Source organism: Geotrypetes seraphini, chromosome 6 (genome assembly GCF_902459505.1).
Source record: "Geotrypetes seraphini chromosome 6, aGeoSer1.1, whole genome shotgun sequence".
In the NCBI taxonomy this organism is placed as follows: Eukaryota; Metazoa; Chordata; class Amphibia; order Gymnophiona; family Dermophiidae; genus Geotrypetes; species Geotrypetes seraphini.
The window spans coordinates 44519967-44539631 of record NC_047089.1 but is presented as its reverse complement, the minus strand read 5'-3'; the positions used below and the strand labels follow the sequence as shown (position 1 = coordinate 44539631).

Genomic DNA, 19665 nt, shown 5'->3' with positions numbered 1-19665 from the left:
CTTTTATTTTTAGAAAGTTTGAAGAATCTGTCCCTCTCTACTCTCTCTATGCCCTTCATGATCTTGTAAGTCTCTATCATATCCCCTCTAAGTCTCCTCTTCTCCAGGGAAAAGAGTCCCAGTTTTTCCAATCTCTCAGCGTATGAAAGGTTTTCCAAACCTTTTATCAGATGTGTCGCTCTCCTCTGAACTCTCTCGAGCAACGCCAGATCCTTCTTAAGGTACGGCGACCAATATTGGACGCAGTACTCAAGATGCGGACGCACCATCGCCCGGTACAGCGGCAGGATAACTCCTTTTGTTCTGGCTGTAATACCCTTCTTGATTATACCTAGCATTCTATTTGCTTTCTTAGCGACCGCTGCGCACTGGGCATAAAATAATAGTAAAGTCAAAAGATACGGATGCTGCAGCTCAAATAATGCTTTATGGGCTAACATCAAGATCTTAAATTTAATTCTTTGTTCTATTGGCAGCCAATGAAATTTTAAATAGAGTGTTGTCACATAATTTCTAATATGTGGGTTACCTAATAGTCGAATGGCAGCATTCTGCAATGTTTGTAAATGTTTTAATTGTCCTGGCATTATTCCTGCGTAAACTAGATTAGCATGATCCAATTTTGATAGAACAAAAGCATATATTAAAGTATGTAAAGATTCTTCATCTAGAAAATTCCAAATAGCTCTAAGCTGCCATAAAGCACGAAACCCTTTAGCAATCAATGTGGAAACCTGTTCTTCAAAATGTAAATGACAATCATTTATTATTCCCAAATACCTAAAATTATTTACTATTTTAACACAATGTCAATCCAATATCAATTTCAGCTGTGGTGTCACTATGTTGCCTGAAATACAACAGGCAACAGTCTTAGACATGTTTAGTACTATATTCTCTCAGAGTTTCCGCAGCTGGCATTGTGCTTGTTGCAGGTTTCCGGGTCTCACTGCATCTTTGTCAGGTAGAAACCAACGTTTCAGCCACCATGCTGTGGCTTTCTTCAGGGTGTGCTCCGAAGTCTGCGTTGTGACTTTGGAAATAGTGGGTTCACTGTCAGGATTGGCAACAGGGCAGTCCACCAATTTGAATTTTGGCGAGAAAGTCGGTCAGAAATTTGAGTTTTTGTTGTGAAGGTCCATAGAATGGAAAAGTCTCTGGTAGGTTAAAGTTATTCTCCCCTTGCAGCTGGGTTAGATGCTCTCTCAGGGTTTCCGCAGCTGGCCTTGTGCTTGTTGCAAGTTTCTGGGTCTCGCTGCGTGTTTGTCAGGTAGAAACCAACATTTCAGCCACCATGCTGTGGCTTTCTTAAGGGTATGCTCTGAAGTCTGCAGTGTGACTTTGGAAATAGTGGGTTCACTGTCCTGATTGGGAAAAGGTATTCCACCAATTTGAATTTTGGCAGGCAAGCCAGTCGGTCAAAAATTTGAATTTTGTTGTGAAAGTCCATAGAATGGTAAATAGTTACAAAAAAAGGGAACAGGATACTATGCTACTTAGATGGACCATAGGTCTGACCCAATATTGCTGTTATGCTCTTTGCAGGGTTTTGTATTACTTCTTGAAGTACTACTTTAGCACTGAAGGGGAGTTTACTGTAGTAGTTACTGAGGTGACATTGCATGTTTTCATAAGTCATCTGACTTGAACCCTCTGAAAAGAGCAGAATATAAATGATAATTAATTAAACTTTTCTTTGCATACAGTGTGCTTTGTGTAGTTTAATTATGTGGTTACCATTATGTATTGTTAATAAGATTATACTGTGTGTATATGAAGAATAAATGGAAGACATGGCATTACAATTACTACTATTATTATGGGGGTGGAGTCTGGGTTAGAGCTTGGGCAGGGCCTAGGGCAGAGCTTTTGCCCCTCCCCCTCCCCAAACCAAAAAGCATTCCACTGCCTATGCCCAGAGAACTTGGTTGAGCTCTACTGTCCTAGTGGTAGTACTGTGATACTATTGCTAGCTATCAGAGCCATCATTTTGAACTCTGGCACCTGATGGAGTGATAGTAACTGGGGATTGTTCTCCAGTAGTGGTGGATTTTCCCAAGTCCATTAGGGAAACCCCCAGTAAGATCTATGAATGAGGGTAGGGGTCTGGCAAAGGTGTTAGACAGTGTTGAGAGGTTCTTTGATCATAATAGGATTTTGGAGGCTTTTGTCCAACCTTACAAAATAACCAAATGCCAGCTTCTAGTACATGCCTTAGGGCATGTGCAAAAGCTGACTCACAATTTTTTTTTTTTTTAATATATAGACATCACTTCTTTGAAGCCTCTGCTTTTCGTGGATCTCCAGGGGTAAATAGCAGCTTTCTAAAATAGCATTTACATGTGTATACCACTATTTATTTATGAAGATGCTTTAAAATGACCTCCTTTGGTGCCTCTGTTGTCTTTATAGAGCAGCCCCCAAACAGGCACCTACTTTATCTTTCAACATAGGTGACCGCTTACAAAATTACCCTACACATGGTTCTAATAAGTGATGTTCATTTTGTTTGTGTGTTTGCTTTTTAATATTAGAGAATGTGATGACTTTCCTTGAGAAACTGTCTGACAAATTATATAAGAGGTGAGTCTGTTTTGTTTATTTAATTACATTTTTTCCCAAGTCAGTTAATTGTCTTTCAGTACAAGAACTTATCCCCCCCTTTGATGAAGCCACATTAGGGTTTTTTATCGCCGGGCCCAGCGGTAAAAATTCCATGAGTGTCGTAGCTTTTACCGCTGCAGCTGGTGATAAAAAATCCTAATGCAGCTTCATCAAAAGGATGAGGGGAGGTATATTTGTTTTCTTTAGAGAAGTAATTTTTAACATATGTCAGATAGGAACTTAATGAGCGCCGGGAGCAGCGCGGGCCATTCAGCGCGGCTCCCCGCGCTAGAAACTGCTATCGCAGTTTCGTAAAAGGAGGCCTCTACCAAGATCGGGTGTGCTTTAGGAAACAACTAAAAACTCAACTTTTTGTTGCTGCATTTAGGTAACATGCATGGTTTAGATGTGTTTCTAGAATCTTCTGAGATCTCATTTGTTAGTACATTTTGATGATTCAGAGTGAAATACTCCCCAGATAATCGCGGGGGTTCGGTTCCAGGAACCCCTGCGAATGTTGAAAAACCACGAATACGGTTTTTAACAGGGGAGGAGAGGGCAGCCAGAGAGGCAAGAGAGGGCAGCCGGAGTGCCAGCAAATGAAGGAAATCACTCTCAGTATGCTCCAACCGCCTCTTCCTGTACTAAAGTCGGGCCTCAACAATCAGGAGCTGCTTTGACACGCAGCTCCTGATTCGTGAGGCCTGACTTTAGCACAAGAAAAGACGACGGAGCATACCGCTAGTGATTTCCTTCACTCGCCGGCGCTCTGGCTGCCCTCTCCTGCCTCTCCGGCTGCCCTCTCCTGCCCGGTCATTTGCGGTCGGAAAATACCGCAAATAACCGGGACAGCGCACTGTATTTGTACATTGTTATAATTTCATACTGCTCTGATCTAATCTAATCTAGTCTTCAGTTTATATACCGAATCATTTCCCGAAAGAACTTGATTCGGTTTACAGTTAATTAAAAAAATAAGATAACATCTAGTAGATCGAATGGAGAGAGTACTATTAGTTAGGATTAGACAGATATTTAAATAGTTAAAGGATCTGGTCTGAATAGCTATTGCACAAACAACCATGTTTTTAAATCTTTCCAAAATTGCTGTAACTAACCTAACAGTCTTAAAGAGTCTGCACCTATGAGTTATTGATGGGACCTTGTAAAATAAGGGAGAGTTCCATTTTGATAATTCTGCCATGTTGATGTGATTTTATTTGATGTATGTGCAGTTTGTTACTGCATTATGTATGTTAATTTTGTACGAAAAGAAAAAAGATCTCGCTCTATATATTCACATATTTCAAATGTCATGAATATAGTAGTTCACATACACTCAGAATTGTGTAATCTGACCAAGAGCCGAAGCTCCTATAGGCAAACCCACCCCTCAATCACTGTGTAAGGAATAGTGACAATCAATAAAAAGTATCTATATAGTGATTATTCAAAAGATTTTGTATCATTCAAAAAAATACATGTAATTTATCTTTTCGGGTGTGAACGGGTCCTGACATGGGCCACGTTTCGAGAATCTTTTTCAAGGAACCCAAAAGTAAAGGCAAGTAAGTTGTTGAATTGCCAAACAAATGATAAAGAGGTGCGATATGCAACCTTTTTGTGGTGAAAAAACTTCCGGGCATACTTTGCTCTTTCCTGATTGAAAGAGCAGAGAATGCACAGAGGTTTTTTCGCCACAAAAAGGTCACGTATCGCACCTCTTTATCATTTGTTCCTTGAAAAAGATTCTCAAAATGTGGCCCATGTCAAGACACGTTCACATTCCAAAAGCTAAGTTGCATGTATTTTTTGAATGATTTTGAATAATCACTATATAGATACTTTTTATTAATTGTCATTATTCTATACACAGTAATTGGGTGGTGGATTTGTCTAAAGGAGCTTCGGCTCTTGCTCAGATTACACAATTCTGAGTGTATGTGAACTACTATATTCATGACATTTGAAATATGTGAATATGTATATAGAGCAGTGGTCTCAAACTCAAACCCTTAGTGAGGCCACATTTTGGATTTGTAGGTACTTGGAGGGCCGCAGAAAAATAGTTAATGTCTTATTAAAGAAATGACAACTTTGCATGAGGTAAAACTCTTTATAGTTTATAAATCTTTCCTTTTAACAGTTAAAGGAAAGATTTATAAACTATAAAGAGTTTTACCTTATGCAAAATTGTCATTAACTATTTTTTCTGCGGCCCTCCAAGTACCCTATTTTTTTTGCAGCCCTCACATTTATAGTTTAATATCTTTCCTTTCTCAAAACTGACACATTTCAATCACTATATTGAAAATAAAATCATTTTCCCTATCTTTGTTGGCTGGTGACTTTATTTTTCTGTGCTTTTAACTATGTTTCCAGGGCCTTCTTGTCCTTTGACTGTTTTTCTCTCCGGCCTTGCATCCATCTTTGGCATTAACTTAATATTCAATTTTTCTGCTTTCTTTTCAAAATCTATGTTTCCATGTCTTACCTTCCCTTCTATCTCTCTCTTCTTCCGTCCCTATTTCCATGGTCTGACATCTCTTTCTTTCCTTTCTCTCCCTCCCTCCTTCCTTCCTTCCTTTCCCCTGGTCTGGCATCTGTCTCCTTCCCTCTCCCAACTTTTTATTTCTTTCACCCTGCCCCCTTCTTTCTATATGTCTGTCTTTCTCTCTCTCTCCGTGCCCCCTTTCTTTCTTTTTTTATTTCTTCATGCCCGCCCTTTCTTTCTGTCTTTCTCTCTCCATGCCCCTTTCTGTCTCCCTGTCCCCCCACCCCTTTCTTTCTTTATTTCTCCCTGCCTTCCCCCAAGCCACCAGCATTGGGGAACAGGCCGCCACCGCCGCAATTGGGGAACAGGCCAGCGCTGAGGTCTTAGCGCTCCCTGCTTATCTTCCCCAGTGCGGGGCTGACCAATTCTCACCACCCAATGTCAATTCTGCCATCCGAGAGGAAGTTCCGGGCCAGCCAGGCAGCGATTGGCTGGCCCGGAACTTCCTCTCCAACGTTAGAATTGACGTCAGGTGGCGAGAATTGGTCGGCTTCGAGCTGGGGAAGATAAGCAGGGAGAGCTAAGACCTTGGCGCTGGCCTGTTCCCCGATTGCGGTGGCTTGGGGGAGGGCAGTGAGAAGGGAATGGAAGCAGATTGAGGACCCCTGCTTTAGGCGAGCCGTAAACTATTTGCCAACATTCCCTCCAGAGAGAAGCAAGTCCAGTTACAGCAGTCGCGGTCTGTACACGATTGTCCTCTCCACAATCGGAAAACTTGTGAAGTGGAGAGGACAGACCGTGGGCCGCAAAATAGTCCCTGGAGGGCCGCATGTGGCCCGCGAGTTTGAGACCGCTGATATAGAGAGATTCTTTTTCATTTCATATTGATTCTATTTTATCTCTAGCTTTTGTACAATACTTTATTGGACAGCTTCCCTACCCTTGCTCTGTTAATTTTGTACACCACTTTGATTTAAGGTGGTATAACATTTTTTTTTTTAATAAATAATTACTTTTTTTTGAGCTACAAATGTTTGTGTGGAGTTGCTGTTTTTCATATTACATTACATTACATTACATTAGGGATTTCTATTCCGCCATTACCTTGCGGTTCAAGGCGGATTACAAAAGGTTAATTTAAAAAGAACAGAGTTACAATGATTAGCTAGAGAGGTAAATTTTAGATCTTATGGACATTTTGCGGGTTGTTGAGGGTGAGGTGGTTTGTAAAAGAGTTAATAGGTGGTCATAGTGGAGATTCTTTTGTTATTATTAGTGCAGTAATGGGTAGATCAAATGTCAGTTTTAGAGTTACTAAGATGTCGTGGTGTTATTGCTGTTTCAGGAATTTCTTGAAAAGTGTGGTTTTTATTTCTTTTCTGAACGTCCTATAGTCTGGGGTGGTCATCAGAAGGTTGGAGATCTGGTTGTCCAGCCTTGCGGCTTGAGTGGCTAGGAGGCCGTCGTGTAGTTTTGTTCTTTTTACTTCCTTGATTGGGGGGGGTATGAATGGGGAGTGCGTTTTTCTGTGTCTGGTAGTGGGTGCTTGGATGAGGCGATTGTTCAAGTATGATGGGCTGTCTCCGTGTAGGGTTTTAAATAATATGCAGTAGAATTTGAATTGGATTCTTTCTTGGATTGGAAGCCAATGTGAGTTGATGAAGGCTTCAGTGATGTGGTCATGTTTTTTCAATGAGTAGATGAGTCTCAGAGCTGTATTTTGGATTGTTTGGAGTTGTCTTATCGTAGTTGCAGGGCAAGGAAGGAAGAGGATGTTACAGTAGTCCAATATACCTAGTATTAGGGATTGTACTATAAGTTGGAATTGTGTTCTTTCAAAGAATTTTCGGACTTGTCTCAGATTTCTCATGATTGCGAATGATTTCTGAATTGTTTTATTTATTTGCGGTTGCATAGTGTAGCATCTGTCTATGGTCATGCCAAGTAGTTTTATGGTGGTTTGGATGGGATATTTGATTGCGTTTATATCTAAGTTGGTTGTGGTTTGGACCTTGTCATTTTCGAGGAGGATGAATTTGGTTTTGTCTTGGTTGAGTTTAAGTTTGTGATTTTTCATCCAGGTTGTGACTGTTTCAAGTGTTTGGTGAATTTTGTCTGTCATGGTAGGTTTAGAATGATCGTATGGGATGAGGATGGTGATGTCATCAGCATAACTATAGGTGGTTATGTCCAGATTGTCCAGATGCGTTCCTAGAGAAGCAGTGTAGAGATTGAAGAGGGTAGGGGATAGTGGAGATCCTTGTGGTACGCCGCAGGGGTTTGACCAGGATTCTGACTTTTCTTTGTTTGATTTTACACTATAGGTTCTGAGTTTTAGGAATCCTTCAAACCAAGAGTATACTTTATCTGAGATGCCTATTGCGTCTAAGATCTGTAGAAGGATGTTGTGGTCCACTAAGTCGAATGCCGCAGTTAGGTCCAGTTGTATGAGAAGCATTTTTTTTCCCTGTACTAAGTTGTTGTCTGACGGTATCCATAAGGGAGCCTAGTAGTGTCTCTGTACTGAAGTTTGTTCTGAAGCCTGATTGCATGGGGTGGAGTAGGTTGTGGTCATCTATGTAATCGGTGAGGAGTTTGGCTACTAGGCCTTCTATAATTTTGACATATAGCGGAATTGAGGCTATAGGTCTAAAGTTAGATGGGTGCTTTTGTGGTGCTTTTGGGTCTTTTTGGATTGGGGTGATGACGATTTCGCTGAGGTCAGCAGGGAATGTGCCTTCTGTGAGCGTGAATTGAATCCATTGTAGAATTTTGGTGCGGAATTTTACACTAGAGGTGGTAAGAAGATATGAGGGGCAAGATCTTCTGCAGTTTTAAAATCTCTGGGAACAGCCATATTACCAAGAGAATCACAAAAAAACCTCAGCACAGTGGCATTGCACAGTGCATGAACCACCAAGGCACCATTTCATGCAATTGTTTGCTATATTTACGCTCTTGGTGAAATTGTATATACAAAAGTTGTTTCTATTAAGGGCTATTTTTACTAAGCTGCGTTAAGGCTTTAATGCGCGGAATAGCGCGTGCTACATTACCGCGCGCACTAGACCTTAATGCCAGCATTGAGCTGGCGTTAGTTCTAGCTGCGTAGCGCACGGTAATTTCCTGCGTGCACTAAAAACACTAACGCACCTTAGTAAAAGGAGCCCTAAATGAAAATGGACCATTCTGAGTATAGATAGTCCACAATTATAAAACTTTGGTATAAACTAATGAATGAAAGAACTGTTAAGAGTTTTTAGCCTATTAGTCCTGCCTAGAATGTGCACTGCTCCTTACTTTTTTTTTTTTTGCTAGTGCGTGAATTTATTTTTCCTCTTTTACAATCATCTTTTTGCCTGCTGTTTTGTTGCTAGTTATCTCTAAATAACTAGATGTGTACCTTAAATTTTATGTCCTACAAGTTTGAAAACAGGAATTACTTTAGAAGTCCAGTAGCAAAGTCAAATGTTTATCTTGAAGCAGCTGATATCCTTATAGTTTTATGTTATAATACTTTAATTATAATACTGATGGTAGATCTTTTGATGAAAAAGTTTGAAAATTTTGTTTTGCAGGACAACGAATGATTTTGAAATGATGGAAGAGATGAAAATGAAGCTAAATCCCACTAGTTCAGTAAGTTACAAAGTTACTTGCTTTTCTTTTTCTTAACACATATTTTTAACTTAGGTTTGGAGAAGCATAGCACCGAAAGTAGATGTAGGATGAGAAAATAATTGGGAAGATACTTGATTGGACCTGCCCTGGGCCTCAGGCTGTGGTGTACGTTATTGCAGTACAGAGAGATCCGGGTGCAGATCCTCCAGCTGTCAAGACCAAGAAGTGAAAGACGATAGCTGCTGCTTAGAAGATTAGGCCTAATATGACCTAAAACAATTTCCCAAACTTTCTATCATTTTAAATAGTGTTATAAAGGTGAAAGTGTGAAAGTAATCTAGCTGTGAACTGCCTTCTGAATTTGAAAGCTATTTAGGCCTCCTTTTACGAAACTGCGATAGCAGTTTCTAGCGCAGGGAGCTGTGCTGAATGGCCTGCGCTGCTCCCGACGCTCATTGAGTTCCTATGAGTGTCGGGAGCAGCATGGGCCATTCAGTGCAGCTGCCCGCACTAGAAACTAATATTGCAGTTTCATAAAAGAGGGGGTTAGTCCAGCTGATTTATTACAATTTGGCTTAGTATATCTTCCAGGTTCACTGAGATTTCTTTCAGTTCCTCTGCATCATCACCCTTGAAAAGCCATTTCTAGTTTAGGTAGATCTCTTACATCTTCCTTAAAGACTGAAGCAAAGAATTCATTTATTCTCTCTGCTTTAGCCTTATCCTCCATGAGCACCTGTTTTACTCCTTGATCATCCAGTGATGCCACAGATTCCTTCGCAGGCTTTCTGCTTCTGATGTACATTAAAAAATTGTTACTATGAGTTTTTGGCTCTTTGGTAAATTTCTCTTCAAATTCTTTTTTTAGCTTTCTTTATCATTGCTTTGCATCTAACTTGTCTGTGCTTATGTCTCTTCTTATTTTCTTCATTTGGATTTTTTTCCATTCTTTAAAGCATGTTTTTTGGCTCTGATAGCCTCTTTCACTTCACCTTTTAACCATGCCGGCTTTCATTTTCTCTTCTTTATAAATACATGGAATACATCCGATCTGGGCATCCAAGATGGTATTTTTAAATACTATCCACACCTGGTTTTACAGTCCTAACTGTTGCCATTGATGCTTTTAACTTCTTTTATTACCATTTTCCTCATTTTATCATAGTCGCCCTTTCACAAGTTAAATGTTGCAAAAGTAGATAACATAGAAACATAGAAATTGACGGCAGAAAAGGGCCATAGCCCATCGAGTCTGCCCATACCAATGACCCACTCCCTGACTTTTACTCCCCTATAGATCCCACTTGAATATCCCATTTTCTCTTAAAATCTGACACGCTGTTGGCCTCAATCACCTGCTGAGGCAGCTCGTTCCAATGATCGACCACCCTTTCGGTGAAGAAGTACTTCCTAGCATCACCTTGAAATTTCCCTCCCCTGATTTTCAGCGAGTGTCCTCTGATTACCGAGGGCCCTGTAAGACTGAAGATATCATCTTTCACCTCTATACGCCCCGTGATATACTTAAAGGTCTCAATCATGTCCCCCCTCTCTCTTCGCTCCTCCAGTGAGTACATCCGCAGTTTTTTTTAACCTTTCTTCATACGTGAGATCCCTGAGCCCCAAGACCATCCTGGTAGCCATTCGCTGAACCGACTCAATTCTCAACACATCTTTCCGGTAGTGTGGTCTCCAGAATTGAACACAATACTCGAGATGAGGTCTCACCATGGCATTATGACTTCAGGTTTTCTGCTGACAAAACCCCTACGGATGCAACCCATCATTTGTCTTGCCTTGGACGAAGCCTTCTCCACTTGATTGGCAGCCTTCATATCATCGCTAATGATCATTCCTAAATCACGTTCCACCGTGGTCCTGGACAAGGTTTCACCATTTAGTGTGTAAGTTCTGTGTGGATTTTTTTTGCCTAGGTGCATTACTTTACATTTTTTAACATTGAAGCCTAGCTGCCAAGTTGATGACCACTGTTCCAGCTGCCGTAGGTCCTGCGTCATAAAGTCAGGCACACTGCTTTTGCCTACTATGTTGCATAGTTTGGCGTCGTCAGCAAACAATGATACTTTTCCTCTAAGCCCTTGGGTCAAATCTCCTATGAATAAATTGAATAGAATCGGCCCTAAGACAGAGCCCTGAGGTACTCCACTCGTCACTGCTGACATTTTGGAGGGGGTACCGTTTACCATCACCCTTTGAAGCCTACCATCTAGCCAATCCCTTACCCATGTAGTGAATGTATCCCCTAATCCCATTGATTTTAGTTTGTTCAACAGCCTGCGGTGTGGGACGCTATCAAAAGCTTTGCTGAAGTCCAAATATATCATGTCCAGGGACTCCCCGGCATCCAGATGACTGGTCACCCAGTCAAAGAAGTCAATCAGATTAGATTGGCAGGACCTTCCCCTGGTAAATCCGTATTGGTGTGGATCACGTAAATTTTCTTCGTCTAGAATTTTGTCAAGTTTCTGTTTGATCAGTGTTCCCATGAGTTTGCACACTATGGATGTAAGACTCACCGGTCTGTAATTTTCTGTCTCTGTTCTGCAGCCTTTTTTGTGGATATCAGCTCAAATTTGATCTCGTTATGATCGCAGTTTCCCAGCAGACCCAATACAGTTACTTCCCATACTATGCCTTACATTCCACTAAGGACCCCCCCCCCCCTTGTTGGTTCCTGGACTAGTTCCCCAAGAAGCACTTATTTATGATGTCTAGGAATTTTGCTTCTCTAGCACTCCCTGATGTAACATTTTTCCAGTCAATGTTGGCGTAATTGAAATCAACTTAGCAGGATTTTTAAAAGGCTTGGATAATTTCCTAAAAGAGAAGTCCATAGGCCATTATTGAGATTTCTTGGGGAAATCCACTGCTTATTTCAAGGATAAGCAGTATAAAATCTGTTTTACTATTTGGAACCTAGTTAGGTACTTGGGACCTGGGTTGGCCACTGTTGGAAACAGAATAATGGCTTGATGGACCTTCAGTCTGTTCAGTATGGCAATTCTTATTTTCTTATACTGTTGCAGAATTTGCTAGCTTTTCTAATCTCTGAAAAACATTTCTTCATCTGTCCTGTTAGCTTTTCAACCTCTTATTCCTGGATCGTTCTTTTCCTCTGTATATATAGGCTGGAACTACCTTTTTCCTTCTCTACCCCTGTCTCTGTTATGTAACATAGTAAATGATGGCAGATAAAGACCTGAATGTTCTATCCATGTATTAACAGTTCTAGTTTGTTATTTTCATTGTATTCTTCTTCCATTACGGTCTGTATATTACAGATTTTTCTTGTGATTTAATGCTGTTTTTATGTTGGTTGATGTCATTCACCACTACAATGCCAATTTTGCTAAAAAGGTGATATATAAAATAAATTTGTTCATCATAGGGAGTGTAATATTTTTGAATAACAGCAGAGGGAGTCTTTGGCTAGCATTCCTTTACCGATATTAAACCATCACCAAAACATTTCAAAATATCCTTTCCCCACATTTACTAAATTTATATCAAACACAACTTATAAAAGGTGATATTAAAGGTACTATGGCTGAATCAATAATAATTGTTCTGCCTAAGCCAAATAAAGATCCTACTTTGGTTTCGAACTACAGGCCTATATCATTAATAAATGTGGATAATAAAATTTTGGCAAAAATTTTGGCTTTAAGATTAGCCAAAGCTCTCCCACATATTATAGATATGCATCAGACGGGTTTCGTTGCTAAAAGACACTCCTCTAATAACTCTAGATTATTGTTTCATATGTTAAATTTATCAAAAAAAATAGATGAACCAACTTTTACAGTTTCCTTGGATGCAGAAAAAGCGTTGATAGGGTAGAATGGAATTTTATGTATCAAGCTTTAGAATGGTTTGGTATAGGTTCTGGATTTATACAAATGGTAAAAACTTTGTATAGCTTCCCAATTGCAAGATTAAATATTAATAATATGATATCTGATGGATTTCAATTGCGGAGGGGAGTTAGACAAGGTTGTCCTTTATCTCCTTTGTTATTTGATGTTATATTAGAACCCTTATTGTTAGCAATACAGCAAAACAGGGAGATACAGGGTATTCCATATTCAGATATGGAATATAAAATTTCGGCTTATGCTGATGATATTTTGCTTTATTTGAAAAATCCAGAATCTACCTTATCTTCATTATTAAAATTAATTGATAAGTTTGGTAAATTTTCAGGTTATAAAATTAATTGGAATAAATCTGAAATTATACCCTTAAATGTTCATTGTGTAAAAGGATTATTTAAAGATTTTCCATTCATATGGAAGGAAGAAGGATTTAAATATCTTGGCATTCAAGTTAAAAATACAATTGAAGATACCGTAAAAGAAAATGAAAAATTTGTATTAAAAAAAGTTACGGAGTTGTGTGAGCAATGGAACCCCTTACATATTTCTTGGTGGGGGAGAGTTCAAACTATTAAAATGATGATCTTGCCTGTAGTTTGCTACCAAATGAGTATGATACCTACTTATTTTCAGGGGTCCTTTTATAAAAAGATTAATAGCATTTTAACGAAATTTCTTTGGCTTGGTAGAACACCTAGAATAGCTTTAGTAACTTTGCAAAAATCAATTAAGGAGGGAGGGGTAAATTTTCCAAATTTTTATAGGTACCATCAAGCCTATATTCTACGTCAGGGTATGTATTGGATCCTCCCAGAACTTATAGATAATGCACCAGATTGGTTATATTTGGAATGGCGCCTTATGTTTCCCCTAAATTTAGTTCACCTTCCAAGTATTAACATGCCTAGAAGATACAGAGAAAATAAAATTTTAATGGATACTTGGAAAACGTTGAGATTTATAAGTAAATTAACACCTATCCCAATAAACAAATCAACTAATCAATCTCTATGGATAAACTCCAAGATCAAAATTGGCGGAGCTCAAATCCTTTGGAAGAACTGGATTATTGCAGGCATTAGATCTTTGGATGACGTTATTTCAGAAGGTAAACTGCTGGATTTTTCACAATTGCAACATAATTTGGTCTTAATAAAACACAAAGTTTTAAATGGTTGCAATTGAAGCAGGCCATTCAGGTTGGGTTCCCTGAATGGAAAACATTGAATAATCAATATAGTTTAAAGTTCTTATGTTTTCAAACAGACTTCCTAGGACATCAAGCCGCATTGTGGTATAAATTAATATCTGGATATTTGAATAAAAAACCAAAAAATGGTCTAAGAGATATTTGGAGCATTGAGATTAAGCATCAAATTAATGCATCTCAATGGCCACTAATTTGGTCTTGGAGAATGAGATGTACAGTGTCAGCATCTATGAGACAAACTTGGTTCTTTTTATTACATAGAGCTTTTTGGACCCCTACACGTTTGCAAAAATTAGACAGTTCTAAGTCCAATAAATGCTGGCACTGTAATCTGGAACCAGGGACTTTAGATCACTTACTATATCATTGTCCCTACATTAAAAGTTTTTGGAATTCAATTTGGCCACAAATTAATAAATTGATGGAAAATCATATAGCAATATCATATGATACAGTATTATTTGGAATGATGATGAGAAAAAAAAGTCAAATTTCACCAGAAAATAACAAGCTTTTATTAATTATGACAGGGGTTGCCATACAGCATATAACTAATAATTGGAAGAATTATAATAACCTAAATTATACATTTTGGTGGAATACAATATGTCATATATTTAAAATGGAAAGAACAATAGCAATACAAAGAGGGACATATATTAAATTCATAAAAATATGGGGGCCATTGACAAAATATTACAATGAATAATTAGTAGGATTTTCTTCTTCTTTTCTTCTTTTAAATATCTTCTTTGTGACACACATAGAGGGGGGGCAGTGAAAATAATTTTACATAATAAAATATAATATGATTTACAATATGTAATGTATGATTGAAAAGTAATAGAAGGGTAGGGGGTGGGAGGGGAGATAAAATACATATAGAATATAATGTATTAGATATAAAAGTGATATTGTGTATTTATCAATTGTACTTTAATATTTTGTACACTTTATGTAAAAATTGAAAATAAAAAATAATATATAAAAAAAAAAAAAACCATCACCAAATAGCATTATTAGAATATCTTATCATTGGTTTGGGATATGCCAAATAGAAGCAAATCTTTCAAGGTAATAAATTTCCAGGGTGTCAGGTTAATAACCAGAGTAGAATATTTCAATCTTTCAACAATATTTTATTCTGCACAGATGCAATCCCACCGACACACTGACTCTTTCCGTAGTATTGACCAGTACCGTAGTTACAGAAAACACTTTTGGTGAATACTGAGGAGTGGATACAGTTCACAGTCTCTAAAGCACAGTAATTCCTTGGGAATTACAAGTCATTGCAATTTAGTGGCAATAAATGGCTATTATCCTATTATGTGTCTGCAGAGAAAATACTTTGCATAGCAGTATATATGTCCAGGAGTGGCTACTGCAGGGGCTCACTGCAGCTCCTTATGGCTCCAGGCAATTTCATTTAACCTCTCAGTGCCCCAGGCACAAATTAGTACCTGTATTTAGTATGTAAGGTAGTGCTATAGAAATAATTAATAGTAGCAGTAGTCAATTATTTTGATTGTAACCACAGAAAAGTAATATGTCAAATCCCATCCCTTTTACTTTTACCCTTTTCTCCACTGGAGGAAGAATTGAGAGCTGAAAAAGAACTTTGCTCTACTACTTCCTCTACATAGTTTCATGTTCTTCCTGCATTATTGAAGTTTAATTCTTGCAGTGTTTGGCCTAGACTAACTTACTGGAGGAAAGGAGAATGCAGAGTGAATAAATTATTTTTCCAGTTGACCTAGTGCAAACTGGTTCCTGCTGTGGCCCCTTAAACATGCTCTAAATTTTACTAAAGTAACCCACCCTGATGTTCACCAGACAAGAAAGAGTTACATATTATGCAGTATGCACACTTACACATTCATACAGACACACTACTACTACTGCTTGCTTATTTAGTGTTTGTGAACATGTGCACTGCTGTACAAATACATAGAGGGGCATAATTGAAAGAAACGTCCAAGTTCGATTTGGATGTAGGGCGCTAGTCGCCCAAAGTTGGCAGCGGAAAAAGGTCCATTCTGAAAAAGTACATCCAAATTTTTTTTTTTTTTTAATCGTCTACCTGTACGTCCAGGCATTTAATCGTCCAGACCGCCGCAATATCTATTTATACTACATTCTCGATCCAAAATTTATTCAAGTCCTTTTAGACGTAGGATGCCCAGTCCCTTCTTCTAGAACCCCCAAAGCTAACCCTAACCCTAACCCCCACCCCTGAATGTCCGTGGCAGGAAAAGTGCCCAATTCCTCCTGCCACCACTTTGCCGAGACATCCACCGGCAGGAGGGATGCCCACTCCCTCCTGCCGGAACGCCCCACCCCCAAAAAAAATCATCGGCAGGAGGGATACCCACTCCCGAACCCCCTCCACCCCCAAAGATCATCGGCAGGAAGGATGCCCAGTCCCTCCTGCTGGAAGCCCCCTCCCCATCAAAAGGCATGCCCCCTGACACCCTCCCCCAAAAGCCCACCCGGACTCCATCAATACCTTTTTTAGTTGGCTGGCAAGCTGGAGGGATGCTTCCTCCCTCTGGCCGGCAGGCCTGCCTCATCAGAATGGCGGGGCTGCATCTTCCCGGTGCATCATGAGATGCACTGGGGAGGGGCCTAAGGTGCTGATTGGCTCAGGCACTTAAGGCCTCTCCCATAGGAGGGGCCTTAAGCACCTGGGCCAACCGGAATCTTAGGCCTCTTTCCAGTGCATTCTGGGATGTGCTGGGAGTGGCCTAAGACTCCATTTGGCCAGATCCCTTAGGCCACTGCCATGTGGATATGAAACCTTGCCCCTTCCTCGGGTTAGTTCAATTTCTCAGACAGAAGGTTTCCTGGAGGAACCTCCAGCACTTCCCCATCCTGGCCATCTGGAAGAAAGGCAAGGACAGCTCAGAAAGGGAAACAGCTTCAGGAGAGGAGGAAAGTGACAAACCAGGAAGTAGAGGAGGAGAGCCAGGGTGGGCCGGTTCGGTTCCGATGGCAAGACTTCAAGTTTATTAATTTTAATATACCGACCATCGACGGGCACGTGGCCGGTTTACAATGTTAAAAATGAAAGGTTAAAAATAAATTATTATAAGGGGAGGAGAAATGTGAACATTAAATGGACAAATTACAAGTACGAACATGAGCTTCAGGGTGAAGGGGGAAGGGAAAGTTAATAATTACATCATTAAAAAAACAAATTAAAAGGAGAGGAAGAGAGGGGGAGGATATAACATCAGGAAAGGGGATCACTTCTTAAAAGCGGTTCATATTTAGTTTGCTAGCTGTTGGAGAAGAAATATTTAAATGCTATGGTATGCGTCGTTGAATAAAAACGTTTTTAGTTTAATCTTGAATTTGTCGAGTGAATTTTCAAGGCGGAGTTGAAGTGGCATGGCGTTCCATAAAGTTGGAGCTACAACGGAGAAATTAGTTTTTCTAGTGTAATAGAATTCTTTGATGGAGGGTATGGTCAGTAGATTCTGATCAGCCAATCTAAGAGGAAGGGCAAAAAGGGATGATGAGTTTATCGAGAAAAGATGGGAGACCCGAAAGTTTGATTTTGTAGACCAGCATTAAAGTTTTATAGGTGATACGGTGAGTAATGGGTAGCCAGTGAGCTTCTCGCAGAAGAGGAGTGACATGATCATATTTCCCAACCTTATAGATAAGTTTAATTGCCGTGTTTTGAATGAGCTGCAGACGATGGGGAGTTGTGGAGTTGGCATCCTTCCTGCCATGTTCGGGGGTGGGGGTTCCGACGGCAGGAGAGAGTTGGCATCCTTCCTGCCATATCTAAGTTAGGGAGGTTCGGCGGGGGGTGCTGATGGCAGGAGGGAGTGGGCATCCATCCTGCTATATTCGCGCATGGGAGGTGGAAGTGTCTGGTGGCAAGAGAAAGTGGGCATCCCTCCTGCCATTTTTGGGGGAAGGGGCGCTTTAATACATGCAAAATATCTGTGCTATTAAAAAAAAAACCAAAACAGCAGAAGCCTTGACAGCAGTGACAGGAGGCTGCTTCTCCTGTCACTACTGGCAGGGCTGCCCCGACTCAATCTCTCACTGAGCGATTGAGTCGGGAGTTTGCATGCAAATGATTTGCACCTCCACGCAAATGATTTGCACGCAAAAAATATAGTGAATCAATTGCTGTTTTAAAATCAGCCAACAGCGATTAAATTGCTATCTTTAGTGAATCTGGGCCAAAAAGGCGGTATACAAGTCCTCTTTCCCATTTGCTATTCTGCACGGGTGCCCTGTTAATAAAATTCAAGCTACTTACCGTATGTACATTTTGGGAGAATTGATGGGCAGTTGTTTTCTGTGAACATTTTTGCTGCTAATATTATCAGCCTTTTGTTGTTTTAATCCATAATATTGTTAAATATTTAAGCTTAGTCTAAGATTAATGATCTTTTTATACTGAAAATGTTTGGCACTTGACAAGGAGGTGTCACTCAAAGCATCTGTACCACACATCTTCCCTGTCTGTCTTTCACCCCTTGAATTACTTTTCCAAAACTGGCCTGTCTATAGTTGAGGCTGTAAAATTATATATTGGCTCTTTGTGATATATTTAGATTTTTATTGCAGAAATTAAAGGTTGAATTGTGTTGTTGCAGAAGCTGATGCCTTGGGATCATCCATACTACAGCGGTGTCTTGCGTGCTGAAAGGTGGGTTTCATGATCATTAGCTTTGCAATACACAAAAGATTAGAAATTTAAAGTATTTTCTAAAGCAGTTATATGTGTAAATGGGTTAAGATTCAAAGTGAAATTATTTTCCTCGTAATAATACTACACAAGAGCAGCTGTTTCATCGTAGCCTGGTTGGCAATATGAAATGCTGCTTTCACTCTGTAAACAAAAGGGCTTCCTATTAACTTTGCAGTTACAATTTGCAAACTGTAGTCGACGAAAAAGAAAAGTCTGACTTGCTGGAATGATCTGCACTTTCTTGGCACCTGCAATAAAACAAGAAAATGCTTTTATCTTAAAAAGAAGGCAAGGCTTCCAGTGTAAAAAAAACCGAACCACCACCTTACCCGCTGTTTGGATATCTTCAGACTCTTCCAGTTTTCCTCATGCCATTACTAACTGATTAGACCATTTGTGGCCATCTTTTGTTGTTGTTGTTGAAGGGGGAGACAAACCACTTTACAGAAGAGAAAAGTATTGTAGCAGATGGTAAGGAACTGGCATTTTGAAGAGGTGCGTTCTAAAACCTGTCAAGTACATTTTTCCATATTGAAAAACAACTGCCTTTATAGAAACTATAGGATGGGTGCAATTTGCACTAGAAGGCATTTATTTCTAAGATATACAGTATTCAGTGAAGAAAATTCTTATGTTGGATAGAATTCTTGAAAGTCCAGAAAACAGCTTTTGTACTCAACAGGTTTTAGAACATACCTTTTCATTGGGATCTCAAAGTCCCTCCTAGAGGGCCGCAATCCAGTCAGGTTTTCAGGATTTCCCCAATGAATATGCATTGAAAACAGTGCATGCACATAGATCTCATGCATATTCATTGGGGAAATCCTGAAAACCCCACTGGATTGCGGCCCTCGAGGAGGGACTTTGAGACCCCTGATTTAGAACCATAATTACAGCATGATTAACATTTATATCTATAGCTAAGCCTCTTAACTTTGTGTGTGACAATGCACATGTCATTTTGTGGTCTTTTTACTAATCTGCAGTAAAAAGTGGCCTTAGCACATCCTAACATGGCTCTTTCCTGCACACCAAGGCCATTTTTACTGCTGCTGTGTGTTCCCATTAGCGAGCATAATCCACACAATAACCGGAAAAATGGAAGAGGAATAATATAACTCCA

General features: G+C 39.7%; 1 protein-coding gene across 3 annotated transcripts in view; it reads left to right on the top strand.

Annotated features, from left to right (window-relative positions):
* MIPEP (mitochondrial intermediate peptidase) overlaps window positions 1–19665 on the top strand; it is a 190942-nt gene that overhangs the window by 46016 nt on the left and 125261 nt on the right. For all 3 annotated transcript variants that reach the window (XM_033949151.1, XM_033949152.1, XM_033949150.1), the window contains 3 exons: window positions 2535–2583; window positions 8677–8737; window positions 18448–18500. In XM_033949151.1, the coding sequence (XP_033805042.1) occupies window positions 2535–2583; window positions 8677–8737; window positions 18448–18500 (163 nt within the window). The remainder of the gene's footprint in view (window positions 1–2534; window positions 2584–8676; window positions 8738–18447; window positions 18501–19665) is intronic.